The sequence below is a fragment of the Myxine glutinosa genome, chromosome 12, assembly GCF_964187855.1.
Source record: "Myxine glutinosa chromosome 12, kmMyxGlut1.1, whole genome shotgun sequence".
NCBI lineage: Eukaryota > Metazoa > Chordata > Myxini > Myxiniformes > Myxinidae > Myxine > Myxine glutinosa.
Window position 1 is genome coordinate 86,256,626 of NC_136272.1, and position 24,521 is coordinate 86,281,146.

The following is a 24,521-nucleotide window of genomic DNA, read 5'->3' on the forward strand; positions in this document are numbered from 1 at the left end:
CAAGTCCACTTCCTGCTTTCAAAATTGAATTTCTAACTGTGGAATCAAAAAAGTATCATTTATGAAAAATTGTAGTCCAGGAATTGGCAATCATGAAAACAAATATCCTACAACTGCGTGTATCAAGCAAACGTGTCATCTGCGGCCATGACACTGGCCTTCAACAGCACAACTAATTATTTATTACTCCCGCCAGGGAGTAATGCGCATTCGATCGTGTCCGTCCGTGTGTGTGTCCGTGTGTTTGTGAACAAGATATCTAGAAAAGTTCTGAACTGATTTAGATGAAAGTTGGTGAGATGATTGGCCTTGGGATAAGGAAGAATTGATTAGTTTTTGATGAAGCTGAGGATATTATTCTGGATCCAGGAATTTTTTGAAGGATTTTTTTACCATTGGAAGATAGATTCCAACTTGACCCACGGCGGGAGTATGTGCTCTACTGAGTGGCGTTCTAGTTCTACATGTGGCCATAATAGTTTGCTTTAAGACTACAGAAACAACAGCAGCAGCCACCTTTCCCCTGGGCTATGTAATAGTGCTGTATGTATGTATGTATGTATGTATGTATGTATATATGTATATATATATATATGTGTATATATATATATATATATATATATATATATATATATATATATATATATATATATATATATATATATATATATTATATGTACATGGAGTAAGTTTGTGGCAAAACAAAAGCAAAAGTATTGTTAACTAAAGAAGCTGAATGAATGAGCAAAATCATTATATTGCCATTTCAACAAATGCTTGTCAATTAGCAAAAACTCGTCATTACAATTGCCATTTCCCTCGACAGATCGGACCTCTGATTGGATGGAGATACTCACACGATCCCCAGATGCGCGTCGCGTAGCTTGTAGAACGGTTGGATGTACAACCACGAGCCTTCATTTCCAGTCGGGTCGAGGGTTACGCGCATAGCCTTCTTCTCAAGCAGTGCAGGTAGACGCTTGTTTACAGTGAGGTATTTGTTACTCTTCAGATGGAGCAACTGTATCACACAATAATAATATAATAATAATAATTCATTTATTTTGTATAGCGCTTTTCATGAAGCCCAAAGGCGCTTTGACAGAGTGCAAAACATAATGCATAACAAAACATGAAAACAACAATTGCAAAAAGACAAGAATCAATAGGGAAATATTTAAAGCAAAAGGAGGGAGAAGGAGAAGTGATAGTCAGGGGTTAAATGCTGTGGGTTGAATGTTGAATGCAGTGCTGAACAGGTGGGTCTTTAGTGATGTTTTGAATGTGGTGAGTGAGGAGGAGTCTCTGATGGTGTGAGGTAGTGAGTTCCAGAGGGTGGGAGCAGCGATGGAGAAGGCCCTGTCCCCCCAAGGATCTGAATTTGGTCTGGATGGGGGGGGTCAGGAGGTTGGTACCAGCAGAGCGGAGGTTGCGGATGGGAGTGTGTCTGGAGAGGTCAGCCAGGTAGGATGGGGCCAGGTTATGGAGGGCTTTGTAGGTCAAGAGGAGGATTTTGTACTGGATTCTCTGGGAGATGGGGAGCCAGTGAAGCTTGTAAAGGACGGGGGTGATGTGGTCACGGGTCCGGGAATGGGTGAGTAGACGGGCAGCGGAGTTCTGAATGTATTGGAGTTTATTGGTGATTGTTGAGGGTGAACCATAGAGGAGGCTATTGCAGTAGTCCAGACGGGAGGTGATGAAGGCGTGGATGAGGGTTTCTGCAGCCGTGGAGGAGAGGGATGAGCGGAGACGGGCGATGTTTTTCAGGTGAAAGAAGGCTGTCTTTGTGATCTGTTTAGTGTATTTGTCGAAGGAGAGGGTTTGGTCAAAGATGACGCCAAGATTCCGGATGAGAGGGGAGGTGGATACTGGGATACCGTCGATGTTGAGGGCAAAGTTCTGGGTGGATTTTGTGAGCGTTTTTGGGCCAATGATGATTATTTCAGATTTATCACAGTTAAGTTTGAGGAAGTTGATTTGAAGCCAGGATTTTATTTCAGAGATGCAGTTTGTCAGGATAGAGTGGGTGTCGGTGGAGACGGACTTGGTGGAGATGAAAAGCTGGATGTCATTGGCGAAGCAGTGGAATTGGAGACCATGACGGCGGATTAAGTGACCGAGGGGGGACAGGTAAAGGATGAAGAGGAGGGGGCCAATAACTGAACCTTGGGGGACACCTTGGGGGAGGGGAGCAGTGGGGGATTTGCAGTTATTGATGGAGATGAACTGGCGTCTGTCAGAGAGGTATGATTTAATCCAAGAGAGGGCAGTGCCGGTAACGTTAAAGGTGGATTCAAGTCGGGTGAGGAGGATGGTGTGATCGATGGTGTCAAAGGCAGCGCTGAGGTCGAGGAGGACGAGAATGTTGAGGTTGCCAGCGTCAGAGGAGAGGAGAAGGTCGTTGGTGATTTTGAGGAGAGCAGTTTCAGTACTGTGGTTGGAGCGGAAGCCGGATTGGAATGTTTCATCCAGGTTATTGGCAGAGAGGTGATGTTTGAGTTGAGCGGCTACAGCGCGTTCCAAAACTTTTGACAGAAAGGGTAGGTTGGAGATGGGTCTGAAGTTATTTAGGGTGTCAGGGTTGAGTCCAGGATTTTTCAGAATGGGGGTAACAGCAGCAATTTTGAGGGATGGTGGGACGATGCCTGTAGACAGGGAGGAGTTTATTGTTGCAATGATAAGTGGAGAGAGAGCAGGAAGGGAGGCCTTGACAAAGCTGGAGGGGATGGGGTCAAGAGTGCAGGTGGCAGTTTTCATTCCTATGAGGAGTTCAGAGAGGTCAGTAGGGGAGACACAAACGCCACGATGTGGTGATGCCCCTCAGGTACACAACTCATGCAACTGCCCTCAGCTTAAAACCAGTAAAGCACCGCTCAGACACAAAGGGGAGGTGAGCAAAATGGGAAGAGGAGTTCAGGTGAGCATAAGCTATCAATAACTTTAAACTGCCATCCTGTCAATTATGGGTTATGGGTTTAAATCCACTTCAAATGATCAGTATGAGCAGTTTTGATTCAAAGTATCTCGAAACCCAAGCGAGTCTCATGAGAAAAACAAGACTGAAACTGGACTTCACTCATGACCTTCAGGAAGGTCATTTGTCTGCTATGTCAGGTCTGGTGTACATGCTAAGCCAGTCTGACCCTAAATGCCCTCAGGGCAACCTGTGATTGATACCGAAAATTATGCTGATGAGAATGCAGTGCTGCCCAAATTTCCACATAGGTTGGTGGGGGATTAGGAGGGGAAGTGAGGAAAGGGGAGGGAGAGGGATGAGGGGAGCTAGAGGGGAATGGTGAGGTGTATATTTATTATATACCCATCAAGGGGTGGGATGGAGGAAGGGAAATGCCTGTGTGTACAAGATGGAAGAGGAGGATGGTTGAATATTTGCAAATGACAATAAAATATCTATCAACGCTATATTTCTCGTACTTAACCTGAGTTTTATCATGTGCACTGTTCCTCTCCTATTCCATCTCCATGCACTGCATGACGTCATCGCCGTGCACCAAAGGAGGCCCGGAGATGACGCATGCTGAATGGGGAATACTCAGTTTTCACCCTGTCCATTTGTCCGGGCAATATATCAGCCATCCTTTGAGCTAGAAATTTGGGCACAACTGTGAGCGCTTTGGCAAAACGGTATTTTAAAAAAATAAATTCTTATTCATCAATTAATTGCTTAATTATTATCGATTTATTAAGTGATTATTTATTTTCTCTCATCTGGGCAATATCTCAGGCACCTTTTGAGCTAGGAAGCTGATATTCAGTCACAAAAATGACCAAGTGATTTGGCTATAACGGGTATTTTTGATTTATTGATTAATCAATTAATTATTTAATTTTTAGATGAATTAATTTTCAAAAAGATAGATTCAGATGAAGCAGTGGATATTTAGGTATGCTATTAGCCAATTTATTAACCCTTTGAGTACGGATGACGTCCAGTGCCGCAACCCGCGAAAAAGTTGTGTACGGATGACGTTACTACACGTCATCGACTAGACCTATAAATAGATCGTCAGTACGTGGTTGAGTACGTGGTTGTACGTCTTTAACCCTTAGAGTACGTGGTTGCATTACCGTACCAAAATGCCAAATTAATCCCGTACCGGGGGTATTTTTATAAATAAAAAAATCCCGTACTCAAAGGGTTAAGGAATTATTTATTTTATGATTATTTATTTATTTTAATGACGCAATTAATCAATGAATTATTGTATACAGCTCCCTCCCAATTCTGCCTCCATGTGCTGCACTGCGGCATCCGGATGCAATGTCACGCGCTGGAGGATATGTTATTTATTTATTTATTTGGCATGGGGGTGATGTACTTTGAATGTATCTCTACTTGTTCATTTTGAAGTGCTATTTTAAATCGACGACTCGACAACGGAAGGTGGCTGCTATGCCTCGACAGTTGCCCGCAACAAGTGGCACCGCTGCCTGGTGAATGGTCGGAGGTTAGCAGAGCAGACCCTGCATGACCGGTCCTGTGCCAGACGACAGCGCTGCCGAGGAAGACAGGCTAGATGTGGGTAGAATCCCTCATCTTCAATCGTGATGGGGATGATAATGATCATCATCATCATGACGATTTCAATCAAATGTCAATCCTGGTATTTAAGTGGTCACAAAGAAACCTTGTAATGGCTCAAACTTAACAATTATCAAGCCCAGTCACAAAGATCACCTCGTATCATGTTTCCTGACTGAGAGGATTACTTCTCTGAAATACTCATTCCATTCAGGAGGACTTTGATTGCCAACATTTACACCTCTAAAATAAACACGCATGCACCACATCATCAATGATCGCAAAATATTATTGGACCAAAAATCGAACAAATCTGAAAAGCGACAGAATTTTCAATCTATCCAAACAATCTTCCCACACAAACCACCCCATTAAACTCCTCGGAATAATCCAAGCCATTAGGAACCTCATTAGAATTAAAATTGTGGTTGTTGGACAAGTGCAAAGGGGACATGGTAGTGAAACAGTCAGGGGAGTAACGAATCAAGTTGTAATACTCATCAGGTGAATGTGTGAAGGAAAATATTATTCATAAATAAACTACAAGGAATGAGATCAAAATGTTTTATGGATTTTTGTGTTGTGGGATTCTTTGTGGCTACTGGGCAGTGGTTGCTTGGCTCGATACACAATTGGTTGGCTGGAATAAAGGCCAGCAAAGCCTGTTTATGATTGGTTGCTTGGTAAATGATATCAATTTAGAAATCACTCAATACAACGTCTGAAAATATTGCATATATTTCAAGCATCTCTCCCTCATCCACTCCCACCACCAATCCCCCTCCATGTCTTGTTGCGATGGTTAACAGCTCTCCCTCATCCATTCTCCAAATGATGGGAGTGGGTTACAGATTGCACACATTTTGAACCATCAGGCAGAGGTTCATCGTAAGACTTATGTACATTTATCAACATTACGTACAGTACATACATCAACTTGGATCCCTACCACCTCATCCTTCCACCCAGATATATAAAAGCCAAATGAATAAAAATCATACGATACCTGCACAACATTACCATACTGAATCACATTTCCCAAAAGCTTTCTGTTTTCATTTTCGTTCTGCTTCCTCTCCAGCTCTGCCGCATGCTGTTAGGGACGTGGTGGGGATTTATCATATTAAATGGCAGGAATATCAAAGTGTGTTGCTGAAAAACAAAAAAGCCACCATGAGCGAGCAGTCATGTGGCACCAAGTCCTTTACATTTGGGCAGCGCACCAAAGTGGAGTGCTGGAGGTGACGGAGAAGAAAACAGCAAAAGGGGGGATATGGAGGAAAGCAGGAAGCGAGGACATTAAACAACAAAGGAAAAAAAAAAAAAAAAACCCTTTCTTCTCATCCAAGTTCATGCGAAGAGATGGCAGGTAATCGAGGTACATTTAAAAGAGAAACAAAAAATCCCAAACTGACACCACTACAAATGTGAGCAGTGAATGCACTGGTGTACAAACCAAAAGCAGAGATTGAAAATAAAGCTGGAGTAAAAGAGGAAATGTCCTTCAACAGTCTCAATGACGCAATTGAGAGTATGACATTTACTTACCTTAGCGGACAGGTGAGCATGCTAAACATATGAAGCTCATATATGACTGACACACACACAAGGACTATTTTAATGTAGTTTTTTGTATTTTTATTTTCACCAATTATTCATTTTGAAGCTACTGCATGCAGACGATCTGGCAGAAAGTGAGCAGAGCTGCAGAAAGGGCAAGAGGAGTGGAAGGAGGCTTTTGAGAAGCACGGACTGAAGGTGAGCCTGGAGAGGATGGAGGTAATAGTGGTCGTACAGCAGAGAGAAGGCAGGGAAATCGATTTGGGTACCTTGGTGGAATGAGGACCTGTGATGGAGGTTTGGAGGCAGATGTACAGAGGAGGATACGAGTGAGTGCAAATGCATGGAGGATAGTGGAGGCTTCGATGGTGGTCATGAAGGCAGAGCATGTTGAAAGGGAAAGTCCTGAGGTTGTGTGTAACACAAACATACCTACAAGGTCTGGAGACGGTGGTATTGACAGAGCAGAAACAACAGATTGTTGGTCTGTAAGAAAGAGTTGATGAGGAGGATTGAGGGAGTGAAGAGAGTTCGAAGAAGGAAGATGGCCGAACTGAGGGAGATTGGTAAAGATTGAGAGGCGGCTGAAGTAGATTGGGAGGCCCATGCAGATGGAGGAATATAGGCTTCCGAAGGGAACAGGTGCGTTGACAGAGCGAGGCAGGATAAAAAAGGGGTAGACCCTGGTTGAGAAGGGACCATTGTCTGAAGAGGGATATCACAAAGGTAGAGATGGACGGAGATAGATGTCTGGTGATAGAGGATGAAGAAGTGTGTGGACAGAGCAGGGAAACATCGCGGTACCAGTCGACAGTCACGCCATACAAAGATATTTTGAGGAAGAAACGAATAATTCATTTAAATTTTGGCCTTGTGATTTTGCTGTGAATAAACAAGGTGTGCCAAGCTATATCTTGATGTTGTCCGACATACATTTGGTGATTATAAACAGTCATCTGGGCCATCATGTGTAAATGGGGACACACTTCCTTCGAGCTATCTGGGCCGAGGATGTGGGATATTGGATCAATTTGAGATTCCACTACAAATTGTCGTTTTTGTGTTTCCCAAGCAGGTGATAGATACATCAGAAAGGAGCTCTTCAGGGCAGACTTGCAAATTATCTTCAAATGTTAAAATTTGATGAGTCAGGGTGTGGAGGAGGGGAGGGTGAGGTGTGTGAGGGAGTTTGGAGACATTAGAGAAGTTGTGGCTGTAATGTTACACAAGTGTTTAAATAGTTCCTAATAAAGCACAGCTCAACGACAAACCCAAAGTGGCCCCTTTGGGAAAGACCAAGTCTTTAAAAATAGATTCCAAAACAATAAAAAGATGAGTTTGAAGGCACGTTAACATCACGTGACTGCCATCATGTAATCTTTACAAAAACACACAAATAAAGCACCAACAACACAAGTGGCAAACTGGATGAACCTGCAATGGAAAAGCCAAAAAATGATTCTTCCAATAATTTATTATCTATTTTAGTTTAAAAAAAAGGAAAAAGTGTCATAAAAACAAACCAGATTATGGGGAAGAACAGTAACGGGGGAGGAGGATGTGGGATGGGTGGGTTAGCTGTTGACCAAACACACCAGATATGGAAAGAGCAGTAACGGGGGTGGATATGGGTGGGTTGGGGTGTGGGTTAGCTACGCAAACACACCAGATACAGGAAAGAGCAGTAACGGGGGTGGATACGGGTGGGTTGGGGTGTGGGTTAGCTACGCAAACACACCAGATACAGGAAAGAGCAGTAACGGGGGTGGATACGGGTGGGTTGGGGTGTGGGTTAGCTACGCAAACACACCAGATACAGGAAAGAGCAGTAACGGGGGTGGATACGGGTGGGTTGGGGTGTGGGTTAGTTACGCAAACACACCAGATAGAGGAAGAACAGTAATGGGCGAGGGGGAGGAGGTGGTAGTGATACCGCACACACGGTTCAAATAAGCACATGTCCGCACTGAGACTCCATTTGCTGGGTGGGTAACAGCGTCGTGTCCATGGGAGTTCCCAGGACACCCTCCCATTGGGTAAGCATCGCCTGCACGGCGAGATAAGCGTGCATTGGCACATGGCCAACGTCAAGGCAAAGAGACAGAATAGAGAAATAACACACAAAGAGGTTTGGATCTCATGCAATGGCAGTTCATGTGAAATACATTTTTTACAATCCCAATTACAAAAAGCTATTTTATATTATATACCCGCAATGCGCTTCTACTTTATTCGGCCAAATTAAGTCGGGGGTGGGGGGAGGGGTTATTGGGGTGAATTTCACACATTTCTGTGAATTTAACGCCATCTTTGGCTTAGCCCAATTTTTTCTAACCAAACCGTGATGAGATCAAAATATTAACCAAGAGTTTCCTTCACTTGGTCTTTTATCTTTTCTTTGCAAGTTTCTTTTTTGTTGCATGATCGAGGCTCATGGAAGATTTTTTTATTTTTACATTGAGGCAGATGCGAGAGCATGGTGACGTGTCTGTCTGTCTCTGTCTCTCTCTGTCTCTCTCTGTCTCTCTCTGTCTCTGTCTCTCTCTGTCTGTCTCTGTCTGTCTCTGTCTCTCTCTGTCTCTGTCTCTCTGTCTCTCTCTGTCTCTCTCTGTCTCTGTCTGTCACTGTCTGTCACTGTCTCTGTCTGTCTGTCTGTCACCTACAGGTCACAATTTTCAACCAATCTTGACGAAACTTCACCAAATGGTAGGGTTGGTCATAATCAAGAAGCCTATTGTTTTTTTGGGGTCAATAGGTCAATATAGGCCAAAGGTCACCAACTGCCAAATTTCAAAAATCCTCAATTTTCATCCGATTGACTTGAAATTTGGAGGATTTGCATATCTGGTCACCAAATTCAACCACTAACTCTTTTTGAGGTCCTCAGAGGCCAAAAGGTCAACATAGGCCAAAAACTTATTTTAGGGATTTTGCAAGTATCGTGCTATACACGACATATTTCTTGTTACTTGGCAAATATCTAATTTTTTTTTTGCAAGTATGTTGATCACAGTGTGTGTGTGTGTTTGTGTGTGTTTGTGCGTTTGTGCGTTTAAACCTACATCCTCTTGTTTATTATTTCGTTTTCCATTATCTAAGCGTCATTGAGGTTCTGTCACACCAATCATTCACACTCAAGCAGACAAAGACACCGGGCAACACAGGGACTTCAAACAGCCAGTGAACTTGGAAACGACGCAACTTCCCAGGGCACAATGACTGCACTGGCGATGCCATCTTGTGACCTTTTTCTCATCCTAGTCAGCAGATAAAGGGGGAAATAATATATTCCAACCTATAACCCCACCTTCCCCATGGGATGCCAACCCACAGGGTTTGTCCATGTTTTGTCCTAGAAATGCTGAGCGTCAAGTGAGGAATCAACACGTACCATATCAAAAAGTCTTTGGTACGGCTCAGCCCATGTCTGAATCAAACCACTGACCACCCATGCTTTGAGAGGACACTTTAACCATTATGCCACTGAGTATCATACTTACAATTAAACAAAAATGACAGAAATTGTAACCATATCTCAATGGTGACATTGTAGAAAGTCATAACGAGAACAGCACTCAGAAGAGCGAACACCTCCACCAGGGTGAACAGTTTACATTTTGTATCCCACTGATGGGCCGGATCTCCATATAGACCTGAACCAAAATAGAATTGACTTGTTCTCGTCACCTACCCAACTCATCCACCAAGTTTTGTCATAATCCATCCATAAGTTTTTGGAATATCGTGCTATTAATCATTTTGGCCCATCTCTCAATTGTGTTGGCTTAGCGGTTAGGGTGCCGGCTTGGGATCCTAGGATCCTGGGTTCGAATCCCGGTCGATCGCTGAATTAACGCCAGGGGGGGTTGACTCAGCCTGTCATCCTTCCGAGGTCGGCAAATTGAGCACCAGCTTGCTGGGATGAATGATCCCGGTGTGTACCCCGGTTTAGAATAGGTACACCGTATCCCTGCGCATCGTAAGAGGCGACCAAGGGTTGGCGTCAGGAAGGGCATCCGGCAGTAAAAACATTGCCTCAAAAAGGCTAGCCCCTGCTGTAGCAGGGGAAAAATGGCCTTAGAACGATCATTCATTCATTCATTCATTCTCAATAATGAGGAATCACTAAAAAAAAAAAAAATCTCGAATCCGAATCCGCATCTTCATTAAAATCAAATCACTTCATCCTCATCACACACCCAACCTATCCACCAGGTTTCGTCCGATTCCATCCACAACTTTTTGAGATATCCTGCTCACAGACAGACAAGATCTGCACAGACAGGGGAGAAAACATTACCTCCATCGAGCTTCAGTGGCGGAGGTAATTAAGGGACAAAATATCAGGAAACAAAAGGCAAACCATGGTTTTGCAATGCATTGTGGAACTTACATGCAGCTTCTTGAGGAGAGCAGAATCCGTGTCAGATTTTGCAGCTTTCCATAACTGTTTCTGGGCAGAGTAGCGGTTCATGGGACATATTTTGAAAAGGCAATCTGCATGACAAACGGTGATAAAAAGTGAAACTAAAGTCACATCTTCACACAAACTCTTCAATTCCTCCTCACAAACATTTTATGAGTAATCAATTTGTTTTAATGAGGAAAAGTAGATAGAAACCAAAAGTTAGCCACACACTGCTAAGATGTTTTGTTGTGTTCTTCAAATATTGATTGTATGCAAGATCAAGGCTCCTGGAAGAGGTTATCATCGCAGGAAATTAAATGTTTTGGCTATATTTGGTCTTCCGTTTGATTATAAATATTCCAAAACATGCTTTGGTTGGTTTTTTTTTTTTTTTTTTTGTATATTGAATCGAGGCTCGTGAAAGAGCTAACATTTATTTCACAAACAAATCAACCAGACAAACAAAATATATAAAAAGAGGGAGCGGAAGACAAGATGGGGAGAGAAGGGGAAGCACACAAACACAACATTGTTTATTTATTAAACAGCTGTGCTTTTCATCAGAATATTTTTAATAGAGCTGCCTGTTTTAATGGTTCATGGAAAATATATAGATATATATATACATATATAAATATATATATTTATATATATATATTTATATATGTATATATAGAAAGAAAGAAAAAAAGAAAAAAAAATTGTTTTGGGTTGTTTTTTTTTACATTCAGACTTCCACAAGATGTTTCATTTGCCTATTGTCATTTAGGCAATCTTTCGATATTTTATTGGGTTTACATTGTTTTAAGTGATCACAGCCTTGATGAGAACGAAACGGTACATGACGTCCGAGTTGTCCTTCGATACGTTACCAAGTGCCCTGGAAATCCGGGTCCATTGCTGTCTGTGACGTCATCACATGTCGGTGGACATCATCGTTGGAGAAGGGACAATCCAGCGATTTTTCAAACGCGAGGGAAACTTATTTTTGAAGATCGATAGGGTTTATCGTTTGAGAGACGAGTAGCAAAATGAAAACCTGGTGAAGACTTCGAAACTGCTTTTGTAACTGCTCGTGACCTTTCCACCTCTCGGTGGCTGGAATCATGATGAAGGGAGAACGAGTTCAAAATTTGCATTTTGTGCCATTCCAGATTCCATTTGCACAGGCCTTTGTGGCAATTTCCTTGCAGGTGCTCCTCAGGTTGCCAGAGCACGACCTAAGGTTCACCGGATCTGTTTTGGTGTGGGTTTCAGATCGGTTTCAGATCGGTTTCAGATCGGTTTCAGAAATTTCAGGTTTCAAAGAATAGGTATTCTGGGATTCGAACCCAGGATCCTAGGATCCTAAGCCGGCTAGGGTGCCGGCTTAGGATCCTAGGATCCTGGGTTCGAATCCCGGTCGATCGCTGAATTAACGCCAGGGGGGTTGACTCAGCCTGTCATCCTTCCGAGGTCGGCTAATTGAGTACCAGTTCACTGGTAATTCCCTGTTTGTCGTTAAAGGCGGCAAAAAGGGTTGGCGTCAGGAAGGGCATCCGGCCGTAAAACATTGCTTCAAAAAGGGGACCGAAAAACAACAACAACCACGGTTCCCGAAAAAGGCCAACCCCCGCTTTGCGGGGAAAAATGGCCTCTAAAGGTGGTTATTTTTTTTTTTTTTAAGAATAGGTATTCTCCAGATAATCATGACAGCAGACACACCTGCTCAAATGACCAATGTAACATGACTTACCCATGGATATAAAATGGATCTTCGCGTTTGTGTAACGAAGCTCATTCAGTCATATTGTTGTGTTTTTGTGAATACCGAATATAGTTAAACTTCATTCCACAAGGGGATTTCAATGATAGTCTCCTTAATGCTCATTCATTATTTATTAGGATTACTCTTAGGATTGTAATAACCACATCGCAAAGCCGGTGCATTAAAAGATCCTTCGAGACTTTCTCGGCTAATTTGTGCAAGTGAAGGCCTGCAGATTCCAGTGGCATTGTGGAATGCATGGCCATGTCAGTCCTTCGGGTGTAATGATAAATATTTGAAAGTAACCAGGCCAAGATAAACACAACGAACACTGCGACTCGGATCGTCTCCAAGACACGTCTCCGGCATCGACGCTGGTGAAATGGACATCGGAACCTTGTACGGGAGAACAAACGTCACGGCGGTCTTATCAAGTTTCAATCCATCTTTTCAAGAGCAAAAAATGGGCACACAGGAGGAAATGCATTTCTTGGCCCACTAAGGCTTTTAGAATTACGGCAGTTGGACAGCAATGCGACGTTAATCTGCTCAAATCGTGTGTGACAACAGGCACATTAGCCCCCCTGCGAGTCAAGTCGTGATGGTTAATGGCGCCTGGCTGATTCCCATTAGCAAAGGGAAAGTCATAAGATTTTCCATCCAGGAATTGTCACAATTCCAGCGACATCGGCTCATCCGCGCACTGCTTTCTGGACATTCAGGCCCGGTGGAATAAACTGGCAAAAAAGAAACAATTAGAACACCAAAACGAGCAATGGTGGATCAATATTAGCAAGTTACACAAAATCATTCACGCCTTGCTCAAGCCCTTTGGAAAGCAAACTGAAGAACCGCTATGGTGTCTGGAGGTGGGTGCGGGAGGAGGAGAGCCAAGGCTAATTGAAAAAAAAATGGGCAACCACAGTGTGCAGCAGACCCAGGCGATGGCTTCGTGGCAGCCAATCGAGATGTCCGGTGATGCCGATTTGCCAAACTGCGAAATACATCTGGTGCTGGCATGGTAAGCTCAGCAATAAACCAAATACTTGTTGTATACACATTGGTCGTCACAAGAACCGAGAGTGAAAGTAAGCCGACAGAAGCGAATATCAATGGGAGATGATGCGGACACCTGCAAGAGCTACAACACAAATAACAGGCCCGAAGATGGTTCCGCAGGAAGACCGAGGCACACATTAACACCGAGTCCCCAAATTTAACGTCATATTTATTATTCTGTGCCTGTTTGAAGCAAAATAATCTCAAAGAACACAGACCTCAAAAAACATTTAGAATGAGTCCATAAAAGGAAATCTATGCTTTGGAGTTCTTTCTTTAGCTCAATTGTTAAGTGTGTAACATTGGTCGATAAGGGAACCACAAAGTTTTTATATTTTTTTACAGAATTGTGAAACAGGTTAAAACAGCAAACTACTCTGTTGCACATGTACAAAAAATAAAATGGATACATTTTATAAATCACACTCGACTCTCGAAGCTTCATCATCAGCTCAAACCTAAGAATCCTCTGCACCGCAACCCCTCATGTCCCTCTTCACCACCTCCAAACATCTCCATTTATACTTCTCAATCACCTCCTTTCATATCCATTTTACTCCATCTCCACAACCTCTTTACGTCTCCATTTTTCTCCCATTCCACACCCATCTCTACCAAGCATTCCCTCTCCTTCTCCTTACATCTCCACTTTTTTTTTCACTATAGAGAGAAAGGGGGAAGAGGGGGGTCAAGGATCCCAATTTCTACAAATAAATAAAATAAATGAATAAAAATTAATAATTAGAGTGAAGTCCATGGCACGTCATCACAAGTTGCCACACTTCCAACCGAAAGCAAAGCTTAAAGATGGCAAAACATTTCACCAGGAATGACCCACTATCAAATTTTGAGTTAAAATGTGTTTTGCTTTGACCCATGACCCTAATTCCCCACCTCTTGGGGGCATGAACCAGGGGGTCAAATCCAAAAAATCTTTACATACAGTGCAATCAGAAAGTAGTCACACCCCTTGACTTAACATTTTGGGGTTACAGCCTGAATTTAAAATTGATTCAATTCAGATTTTTTGGTCATTGCTCTACACAAAATACCCCCATAATGTCAAAGTGGATTTGTTCTAGAAATTTTTGCAAAATAATTAAAAATGAAACACAGAAATATCTAATTTACACAAGTATTCAATCCCTCCCCCCCACCCCTACCCCCCACCCCTCCCCAGCCCGGAACATGGAAATTATAACATACAGTACATGCCCAAAAGTATGCAGAACCCCTTCTAATTGGTGGATTCGGCTATTTCAGCCACACCCATTGCTGACAGGTGCAGTCATGGCCAAAAATATTTGCACCCTTGCACTTTTTTCAAATAACTCACAATTTTCTCCTAACATCTTACTATAATTCACCAAATGTCCGTCTGTCTGTTCGAAGGTACCGTAAAAACTGCTGAACCGATCACAAAGATATTTTGGGTGGGTAATCCTGGGATCTCCAGGAGTAAAATAGGCTATTTAGTTCCCCCAATTTCAGCTTTGGTCTCCAGCATTCTCAGGTTTTGACTCCCGCATAACATTCGCGTTCGCATAACGTTCATTGTGACGATGTTTTCATTGTGACGATGTATGTGTTCACGGTAGTGTTTGAAGTGACGGTGGTGAACGTAATTTCGTAACGTTTTTCGTTTCGTAATCCTTTAATGAACGTTTAATGTTTAATGAACGTTTAATGCCCTTCGATGTCCGGGGCCGCACGCGCGCTACACTGGACGGGCCAGCGTGTACCTTGCCCTTCACCGTCAGGCTTGGGTAAACCGCTGAGCCTCATCCGTGATGGGGACTGGGGCTTGAGACAGTGTCCCACAAACGAGGAATTCCCAGTAAGCGCGAGTCATCAGCTCGCGTTGATCAAGTCCCTGCCCTTTGTACAAACCACCCGTCGCTACTACCGATCGGACGGTTTGATGAGATCCTCGGATCAGCCCCTGCACGGGCCTCGTTCTCGGCTCATGCCAGTGCACCGAAAAGATGAGCGAACTTGACTGTCTAGAGGAAGTAAAAGTCGTAACAAGGTTTTCATCGGTGAACCTGCGGAAGGATCATTATTTGGACCCAAACATTCATCCATGCTCGTGTTCAACACACAGTACATTTAGCTCATATGGACCCAAACATTCATCCATGCTCGTGTTCAACACACAGTACATTTAGCTCATTTGGACCCAAACATTCATCCATGCTCGTGTTCAACACACAGTACATTTAGCTCATTTGGACCCAAACATTCATCCATGCTCGTGTTCAACACACACAGTACATTTAGCTCATATGGACCCAAACATTCATCCATGCTCGTGTTCAACACACAGTACATTTAGCTCATTTGGACCCAAACATTCATCCATGCTCGTGTTCAACACACACAGTACATTTAGCTCATTTGGACCCAGACATTCATCCATGCTCGTGTTCAACACACACAGGACACTTAGCTCATTTGGACCCAGACATTCATCCATGCTCGTGTTCAACACACACAGGACACTTAGCTCATTTGGACCCAAACATTCATCCATGCTCGTGTTCAGCACACAGTACATTTAGCTCATTTGGACCCAGACATTCATCCATGCTCGTGTTCAACACACACAGTACATTTAGCTCATTTGGACCCAGACATTCATCCATGCTCGTGTTCAACACACACAGTACATTTAGCTCATTTGGACCCAGACATTCATCCATGCTCGTGTTCAACACACAGTACATTTAGCTCATTTGGACACAGACATTCATCCATGCTCGTGTTCAACACACACAGTACATTTAGCTCATTTGGACCCAAACATTCATCCATGCTCGTGTTCAACACACACAGGACATTTAGCTCATTTGGACCCAAACATTCATCCATGCTCGTGTTCAACACACACAGTACATTTAGCTCATTTGGACCCAGACATTCATCCATGCTCGTGTTCAACACACACAGGACACTTAGCTCATTTGGACCCAGACATTCATCCATGCTCGTGTTCAACACACACAGGACACTTAGCTCATTTGGACCCAGACATTCATCCATGCTCGTGTTCAACACACACAGTACATTTACGCTCATTTAGAATCAAAGTAATTTGTTTTCATTTGAATGGTGATATTGCTGCATGATAAATTGCACGGCACAGGTTATGGTGCCAATGCACAGCAAGCCAAAACGTAAGCAGCCTGTCCATCACTTTTCTGTAAGGGCACCTCATGGAATTTCAGACTTGAAGCGCCAAAACTGCCAGAAGAAGAAATGTGCAGCGTTATAAATTCACAAACTTTTAAACCCATTTCCAGCACTCATTGGGTGCAGTCATTGACATCTTGGACCAGGTGTTAGGAGACATCAGGATAACGTTGCTCCCTTCATAGCAAGTGCAGGTTCAGTGATGTATTGTGCATTTGACCCTGACCCTCAGGTGATGTTCAGACATCCCAGGGTGGATCATTTGCGATTAACTCGGGGCTCTGAGCCGGCCACTGTCGGTTCTCAACATCATCCTTGAGCAGACAAAGGAGTAACCTGAGGTGTGTTGCCATGTTGGTACACCATAGCTCAAAGGGCCATCGCTGTAGTAACGGTCATCCACAAAATGTCACAATAAGACAAACCTTACATCGTAATACTGCCTCAGTTCACATGAAAATATGGACATGCAAACAGGAAGTTTGTGTGGGTTCACTGCAAGTTTGGGTGTGTTGCCTCAGAAGTTTTAATACGATGTACTATCACTTACAGGACATCGGGACAAAGACCTTCGTTAGAAATACATCATTCTGGTGGATAATGCAATTAGTTGCTGATATTTCAGGAAAGAATGGTCCACCCGGGCCTGAAGGTGTACACACCTGTGAATAAGTTGACGTGGAATGACGAATTAGCAATGAATATGTTTGCATCATTTAGAACGAGGAAGGTTTTCGGAAATGAATATACCTTCCAATGTGAGCAGGTGCATTTTATAATGAAACCAATTCGCTCCGAGTGCATCAGCAGAAGAAATATTGGACAAGAGGAAATGGTCAGATTGAGCACAGCGAAGGTAAATTGCAGGTAGGGAAGATCATGGGAATTTTAGTTGGATGCAAGGAAATATTTGTCGACTACAACTACAATTACAACAACTACAACTACAATTACAACGACTACATATTTAATGGGCACAATTAATCACATTTCCGTTGTGGTGTCAGCCATGGAGGAAACCTTGGCCTAAGTCTCTCACAAACTGGCTGGATAGGACCGACGCCAGACAGGAGCCGAGTTGGGCAGAAATTTGTAATTTGTTCAGGATGTTGGTCATAACACATCTACTCCTCATTAAAGACACCGTGGGACCTTTAACACCCGCCAACTAATGCTCCCAGGTAGGACACCCAGCTTAATGTCAATTCGAGCGAGGGTGCACAGTGATGAAATCCCCTGCCTGTGAAGCACAAGTCCAAGATTATATCCGGGTCGGGAATCAAATCCACACTGGACAACTCCAAGACAAGTGCACCAACCTTGTAACATCGCTTCAAACAGATATTTGTAATCCTTACTGTGAAAAAGGATGGTTCTTTTTAAAGCTGATGGCAAAATATAGATTTTAAGTTTAATTCAGCCAAGGCCGAGTCCGCTTATTCCTGATATGCGAAAAACCCTGCAGGCCCTGCCTTCAGAAAACAGACTTTTTGGAACGCCGGCCACATTTCCATCCAATCATCCATAGCCTGGTGTTGGCTTAGCGGTTAGGGTGCGGCTTGGGATCCTAGGATCCTGGGTTCGAATCCCGGTCGATCGCTGAATTAACACAGGGGGGTTGACTCATTCTGTCATCCTTCCGAGGTCGGCAAATTGAGCACCAGTTCACTGGTAATTCCCTGTGTGTCGCAAGAGGCGGCTAACAGGGGTGGTGGCAGGAAGGGCATCCGGCCATAAAACATTGCTTCAAAAAAGTGGACCACGGTGCCCGAAAAAGGTCAAGCCCTGCTCTGCGGGGGAAAATGGCCTCAAGGTGGTTCTTTTCTTCTTCCTCTTCTTCTTCTTCTTTATCATGTAACTTTGTTGAAACATTCGCCATGAGCAAGCACTCCGAATTTAAAAGTTTCACGTCAATCGCTCAAGCGGTTGTGGAGAAAAGGAATTTTAAAGCGATTAAAGGTAAAAAGGTGAGGGCCTCGAACGACATTCCACAACATGGTCAACGATGGTTGTGGACGCCTACTACTAGTATAGTGCTAGTACGACCATTTAAAATAGAAATTGCACAATTCATTCGAGTCATTGCTGCAACCACGAACCTCACAAGTGGAGAAAGAAAAAACCTGCAGACATTTACCTGCTTGGCCTAACCCTCAGGTAACAGATAGGTTTCACGAAATGGGGAGTCCAATGTTATCCTATGTTCTTAAAAAATGTTTTTCTTTCTATGGGCGTCAATGGATGATCGATGCATGTTTGGAGTGGAAAACAGGTCTATTCTGAAAATATAAAGATACATGAATAGGAAATGTGGATTTTCCCATTTTATCCACCAATTAACTCGGTCTGGACTTCACCGCACCAAACGCTCCATTGGGTCGCCTTCTTGAACAGGTGAAATGGGGTCCAACGTGATTCCACGGGAACAAATCATTCACATCTCATGACCTCATGTGCAATATTCATATTTAAATAATTATAACGCTAAACTACAACATAACCTGGAAAAGTGGAAAAAATAACTGCAAATTACTGATAACTGCAACAACATATGAGTAGAAAAGGAGCTTTAGGATCCAAATTGACCCCCAGCACGTTTAGGGGTCCAAAGTGACCACATTTTAATTATCTGATGGTCACAATACCCAAACTGTGGTCGTTTTCCATTGGTATCAATTTACACTTCCTCTCTACTGAGAGCGACGTAAATCCCTCCCTCCTGACCATCTTTATCCTTTACTCAAGATATCCAAGCTAACACGAAACATTTATCATGTAATATAGTAAAATCAAACTCGACAGGTCCCCACAACATCCAATGAGGTGCTGGGGGGAATTAGCAGGTGTAGTGAACTCAAAAGGTATCAATTCCGAGTTATCCCCAAGCTTTTTTTTTTCTTTTTTTTTAGGGGGGGGGGGGGCATATTGTTATCGACTCTGTCTGTGTGTCACACTATCTCCTCCTAAACAGTTACGCAGAAATTTACTAAACTTGGTGGTTATGATCACCACGTGCCACAAAGTTGCTAGAGCAGTATCATTTTGGCCGTGACACATGGCCCGGGGTCAAGTACCAAAAATGCAATTATGGCACGTTAGAAAACATTTTCAAAAGAAACTTTGTATATGTAAACAACATTCATGGACGCATGAAATATGAAACTTTTTGGGGGATTTGACCCGGGTTGATGCCCCAGGGGTGATGTAGTCTAATGGAACAATGTAACTGCGAAGAAGAACAAAGAAAAAATAATAATAATAATAAATAAATAAAGAAGAACAAGAAATTCAATGAACTGTACGAAAAACTCAAGTAGTATTTCTACCATTCTGTATGGATTTAATCACCACTACCGGCTTACCTCGGAACTTTTTTGGAGGGCTTCCCAAGTCACCGGCTTTGGATTGGACAACACAGCGATCATCAACCAAGCTGCAGAATAAGGAAGTAATGTCACAAACAAATATCTGTCGATCTGTGCAGGCAATCATGCCTGACACACAAAGGCCTACAGATCGTGAAACAAACTTCCTGTCGAGACAAAATCCATAACGCTCAGTGCGATATGCAACTACAGTCCAGACATAATTTCAATATTGTGATCATATTAACAACCAGGCAGTAAAATTGTGCCCTGAACAAGTTGCAAATTCCAACTCCAACCTACAAGGGGCACTGCATCAGTGGCATGGCATGCCCCCAAACAAATAATGCTACCTCCTGCCATGTGCTGTATACTAAAGAAGAAGAAGTGTCTATGCCATTGGAATACAAGTTTTTGGTCCACGAGTTATCAAACAGTGACCACTATATTCGTCATGGGTGTCTGTCTGTCTGTCTGTCCGCAGCATAACTACCCGATGATATCATCCGATCTTGATGAAACTTGGGTGGGAGGTTTATATCATGATCTAGTTGTGTCCTCCCTAGAGTGGGCGTATTGCGCACATTGTGAGCGGAGCGACGCCCGAAAAAGATATCTTTTTAGGGGGTAATCGAGTTCAAGCTACATCTTCTCCGAGGGAGTTGGTGGAATCTGACAGGGGTTTCGGTATTTGGTTAGGCCAATGTCATGTGTCTAGCCCCACAGCTCGATTTTTCATTTTCGCCCCAAGGTCAAGGTCACAAGGTCACAAAATTTAGAAAAGTCGATTTTTGATGGTTTTATTACATTGTTCGCTTCCTGATAGGGTGAAATGTCGTACATGATCTTATATTATCACATACATCATGAAATACAAGTTTTCCAACAAATTTCAGAATCTTTGACCTTTCAAGGTCACAAAGGTCAAATTTTCAAAGTTGTCGGGATCGAACCGAATTTTCGGTATTGTGTAGCTAACTAACCTCATAACTGATTATACATTATTTTCTATCTCATCTCAAGGTCAGTAACCTTCGTTTTGACATTTCAAGGTCACAAAAGTCAAATTTTCAAAGTTGTCGGAATCTAACCGAATTTTCGGTATTGTGTCTTAAAGGCCTGCCCACGCAGCGCATTGGGGCCCTTTGTAAATAGGCATATACACCGCATGTCAGGGGCCGACACCTGCAACGTGGGCCCCCGACCCCCCTGTCCGGGCCTGTTTCGGTTATAGTCCGTCCTTTGTCATTTAATACCGCTCGCTCGTGAACCATCGTCGTCTCCTGACTTGTTGAGATTACTTATTCTACCACATCTAGATTGCTTTAATCACTTCCTCATACTCTGCAGAAATTCGGCAGCGATGCAGGTGGCACATCAAATGTCAAAAAAATACCATTACTAAAAATCAAGTACAGGATGTACAATTACACAGTTTAATACAGGAAGAACAATACAAATTTTAAATCAAGTCTGCATTTAAACATTCATTTTGGAAAAGTAACAGCTGGTTTCAAACTAAAACATTGAAGAAGAATTGCATTACATGTGACAACTGCTTTTGATCATGGGGAAATTCGGAAGAGAAGGTGGTGGGAAGAGATGACAAAATATTGTTGTGTTCACCAGGGATAAAGATCCCCCAAGCTGACGGGTGGCCGATCGAGCTTAAACTCTGAAGTGTTCAATCAAAGAATGGTGGCTCTTCTTTACACTCGTGGGAGCGGAGGGTGAGGAAGTTTACCTGCACGGTTTCCTCTGGAGCGTCCTCGAACCACGATAATCAAGCAAGACCGACACAGAATTAAAATGCAACAAATAAAGAGGTTTAATGAAAATAATGCCAGGGACAAGAAATGCACGGTAAAACTAAATTCCTAAATTGGGGCGCCCCCATACGGACTCATGAAACAGGCACAGGGAGAGATATATGAAAATAAATGCGAAGCGTTTGTGTGTACTCAGCTTTGAGTGGCCCTCAAACCCCGTCGGCCCTCGAATGGGTCCATTGTCCGTGCGCGGGAAAACAGGCCTTGGCGCACAGCTGCGTTCACCCCAGCCGCCGACGTGCAGCGCTCAGGCCCAAGCTCCCCTCTCGTCGTCAGCTCCACAAAGCACCGCGGTCTCTCCGGCTCACTCGGCATGACCCACAGCAGTCATGAAGCCATGAGCAAAGAGCATCAGAGTCCACGAGCTGCAACTGCCAATGTCAGGACCAAGAGCGAGGAAGAGAAGAGGAGCACGAACTGCGACCACCCACCACGCAGCCAGTACCAAGAGAAAGAAAATGTGACTGTTCGCTTTAGACTCGGGGCACAAAGACAGAGCAACGGTGCGACTGCACGCTATGAAGGCCAGCCCAGAGAGAGGGGAAAATGCATCTGCCAGCAATGAATGTCCCAATGCAAGAGAGTAAAATGGCGGCCACTTTGCCTTTTTGTTCCCCGGTCTCAAACGTCATTTGATGACGTCCGCGCGCACTCCAATCAAGGAATCCATCGTTGCAGTCCATCGCCCCGACCAACCCCTCGGGACGGGGCCCCACGGCACTGGCTGCTTGGTGTTGCGACAACTCTGCTGGCGGCGCCAGCGGCAGCGTTCAATGTCTGAATCCTGGGGGCTTTTATTTGGTGTTATTAATGGCTTTTATTTAGTGTTATTAATTTAGGTGCGGAGTGCACGGCTGGTGCGGTGTGTCATAAGGAACAAGGGAAAAACCACAGAAGCAATTTGCATGCAGGGAATTACCCTTACACCCTACCTAATTACCATAGCTCAACCCCTCTCAGGGAGACAATTATACAACCTAACCGGACACACGAAGCCGACTTAAGTTACAGGTTTCTTCTCATCTTTTAGAAGTTGTTAGAAATAATTAGATTTCAAGCAGATGATTCTCCTTTACATTGGAATTAAACTCAACTATGATGAGTTGCAGGTGCCTGCAAAAAAAATAAAAATCACTCATTCAACCAGTTTGAATTGAGAAAAGGAATCATTCTGCTGTTTTGTGTCATGAGTGCACCGCAATTAGCATGGAGAAAAGAAATAAACATGAGAATTGTCTGAGGAAGTCAGACACAAGATTTTAGTGAAGCATGGATAATCTCAAGGCTACAAGTCCATTGCCAGAGACCTTGATGTTTCTGTGTGCACCGTATGCAATGCTATCAGGGAGTTTAAGGCCCATGGCAATGTAGCCAACCTCGCTGGACGTGGCCACAAGAGAAAACTTGATTGAAGATTGCAGCGGAGACTTGTTCGAATGGTGGAGAAAGCACATCGATCAACTACTATATTCAAGCTGACCTTCAGACGTTTGAGGTACAAGGTACGAGAGTTTTAACTTGCACCATCCGTCGCCAACTCGATGAAAGGGGGTTCTATGGTAGGAGACCCAGGAGGACCCCACTGCTAAGAAAGCCCGACTGGAGTTTTCCAAAACACACCTGAACAAGCCAAAATCCTTCTGGGAGAATCTCATGTGGACAGATGAGACCAAATTAGAGCTTTTTGGTAAAGCACATCATCTCTATGTTTACAGAAAACAAAATGAAGCCTTCAAAGAAAAGAACACCTTCCCGACAGTCAAATATGGAGGAGGTTCAGTGATGTTTTGGGGTTGCTGTGCTGCCTCTGGCACTGGGTGCCTTGAATGTGTGCATGGCATCATGAAATCAGGAGATTACCAAGGCATTTTGGAGCGCAATGTTCAACCCAGTGTCAGAAAGCTGGGTCTCCACCGAAGGTCATGGGTCTTGCAGCAGGGTAATGACCCCAAACACACTTCAAAAAGCACCCAGGAATGGTTCAAGACAAAACGCTGGACTGTTCTGAAGTGGCCAGCAACGAGTCCAGATCTAAATTCCATTGAACACCTGTGGGGAGATCTGAAAACAGCAGTTGGGAGAGAACACCCTTAAAATCTGGGAGAATTGGAGCAGTTTACACAAGAAGAGTGGGCCAAACTGCCAGTAGAGAGGTGTAGGAAGCTCATTCATGGCTATAGGAAATGCTTGACTGCAGTTATTTTGTCCAACGGCCGTGCTACCAAATATTAAGTCTCGGGTGTCAATAATTTTGTCAATGCCATTTATTTTTATTTTCTGATCTAAAAGAATATATTAAGTTCTGAATCAAAAACAAAGGTTCTGTAATATCAACAGTGAAATAAAGAATTGTGGAGACCAAATACTTTTGTCAATTTCAACTTATTTTTAGAGAGTTATTTGAAAAAAGTGCAAGGGTGCCAATATTTCTGGACACGACTGTATTTACATACACACACACATATATATATATATATATATATATATATATATATATACACACATGTGTATATATATATATATATATATATATATATATATATATATATATATATATATATATACAGACTTGGCATTTAATATGGATTTTTTTTTTTCTTGACTTGGGTTTACTTTCTGAACTCCGTATATCAATCTGGTGAGTTTCTTTTGCACTTTGGTGATTTATTTGTTAAAAGAACCATGTCACTGATTGTCTGTCGCAGCAAGAAGTCAACAACAGGATGATATCACAGGTGGCGTGGCAAAATGTACGGACATGTGCATTTGATGATTTGCTTCACAGTCGGGTATACAAGGGTTATTGCGTTCTGTATTA

The 24,521-nt window shown here is 43.2% G+C and overlaps 1 protein-coding gene across 1 annotated transcript in view; it reads right to left on the bottom strand.

Moving 5' to 3' along the window:
- The window catches only part of LOC137437571 (inositol 1,4,5-trisphosphate-gated calcium channel ITPR1), a 188,895-nt gene that overhangs the window by 141,268 nt on the left and 23,106 nt on the right, over positions 1-24,521 (bottom strand). The window contains exons 3-6 of the mRNA XM_078766065.1: positions 19,872-19,942; positions 10,497-10,600; positions 5,550-5,636; positions 875-1,021 (exon numbers count right to left, since the gene is read on the bottom strand). Coding sequence (XP_078622191.1) covers positions 875-1,021; positions 5,550-5,636; positions 10,497-10,600; positions 19,872-19,942 — 409 coding nt within the window. The remainder of the gene's footprint in view (positions 1-874; positions 1,022-5,549; positions 5,637-10,496; positions 10,601-19,871; positions 19,943-24,521) is intronic.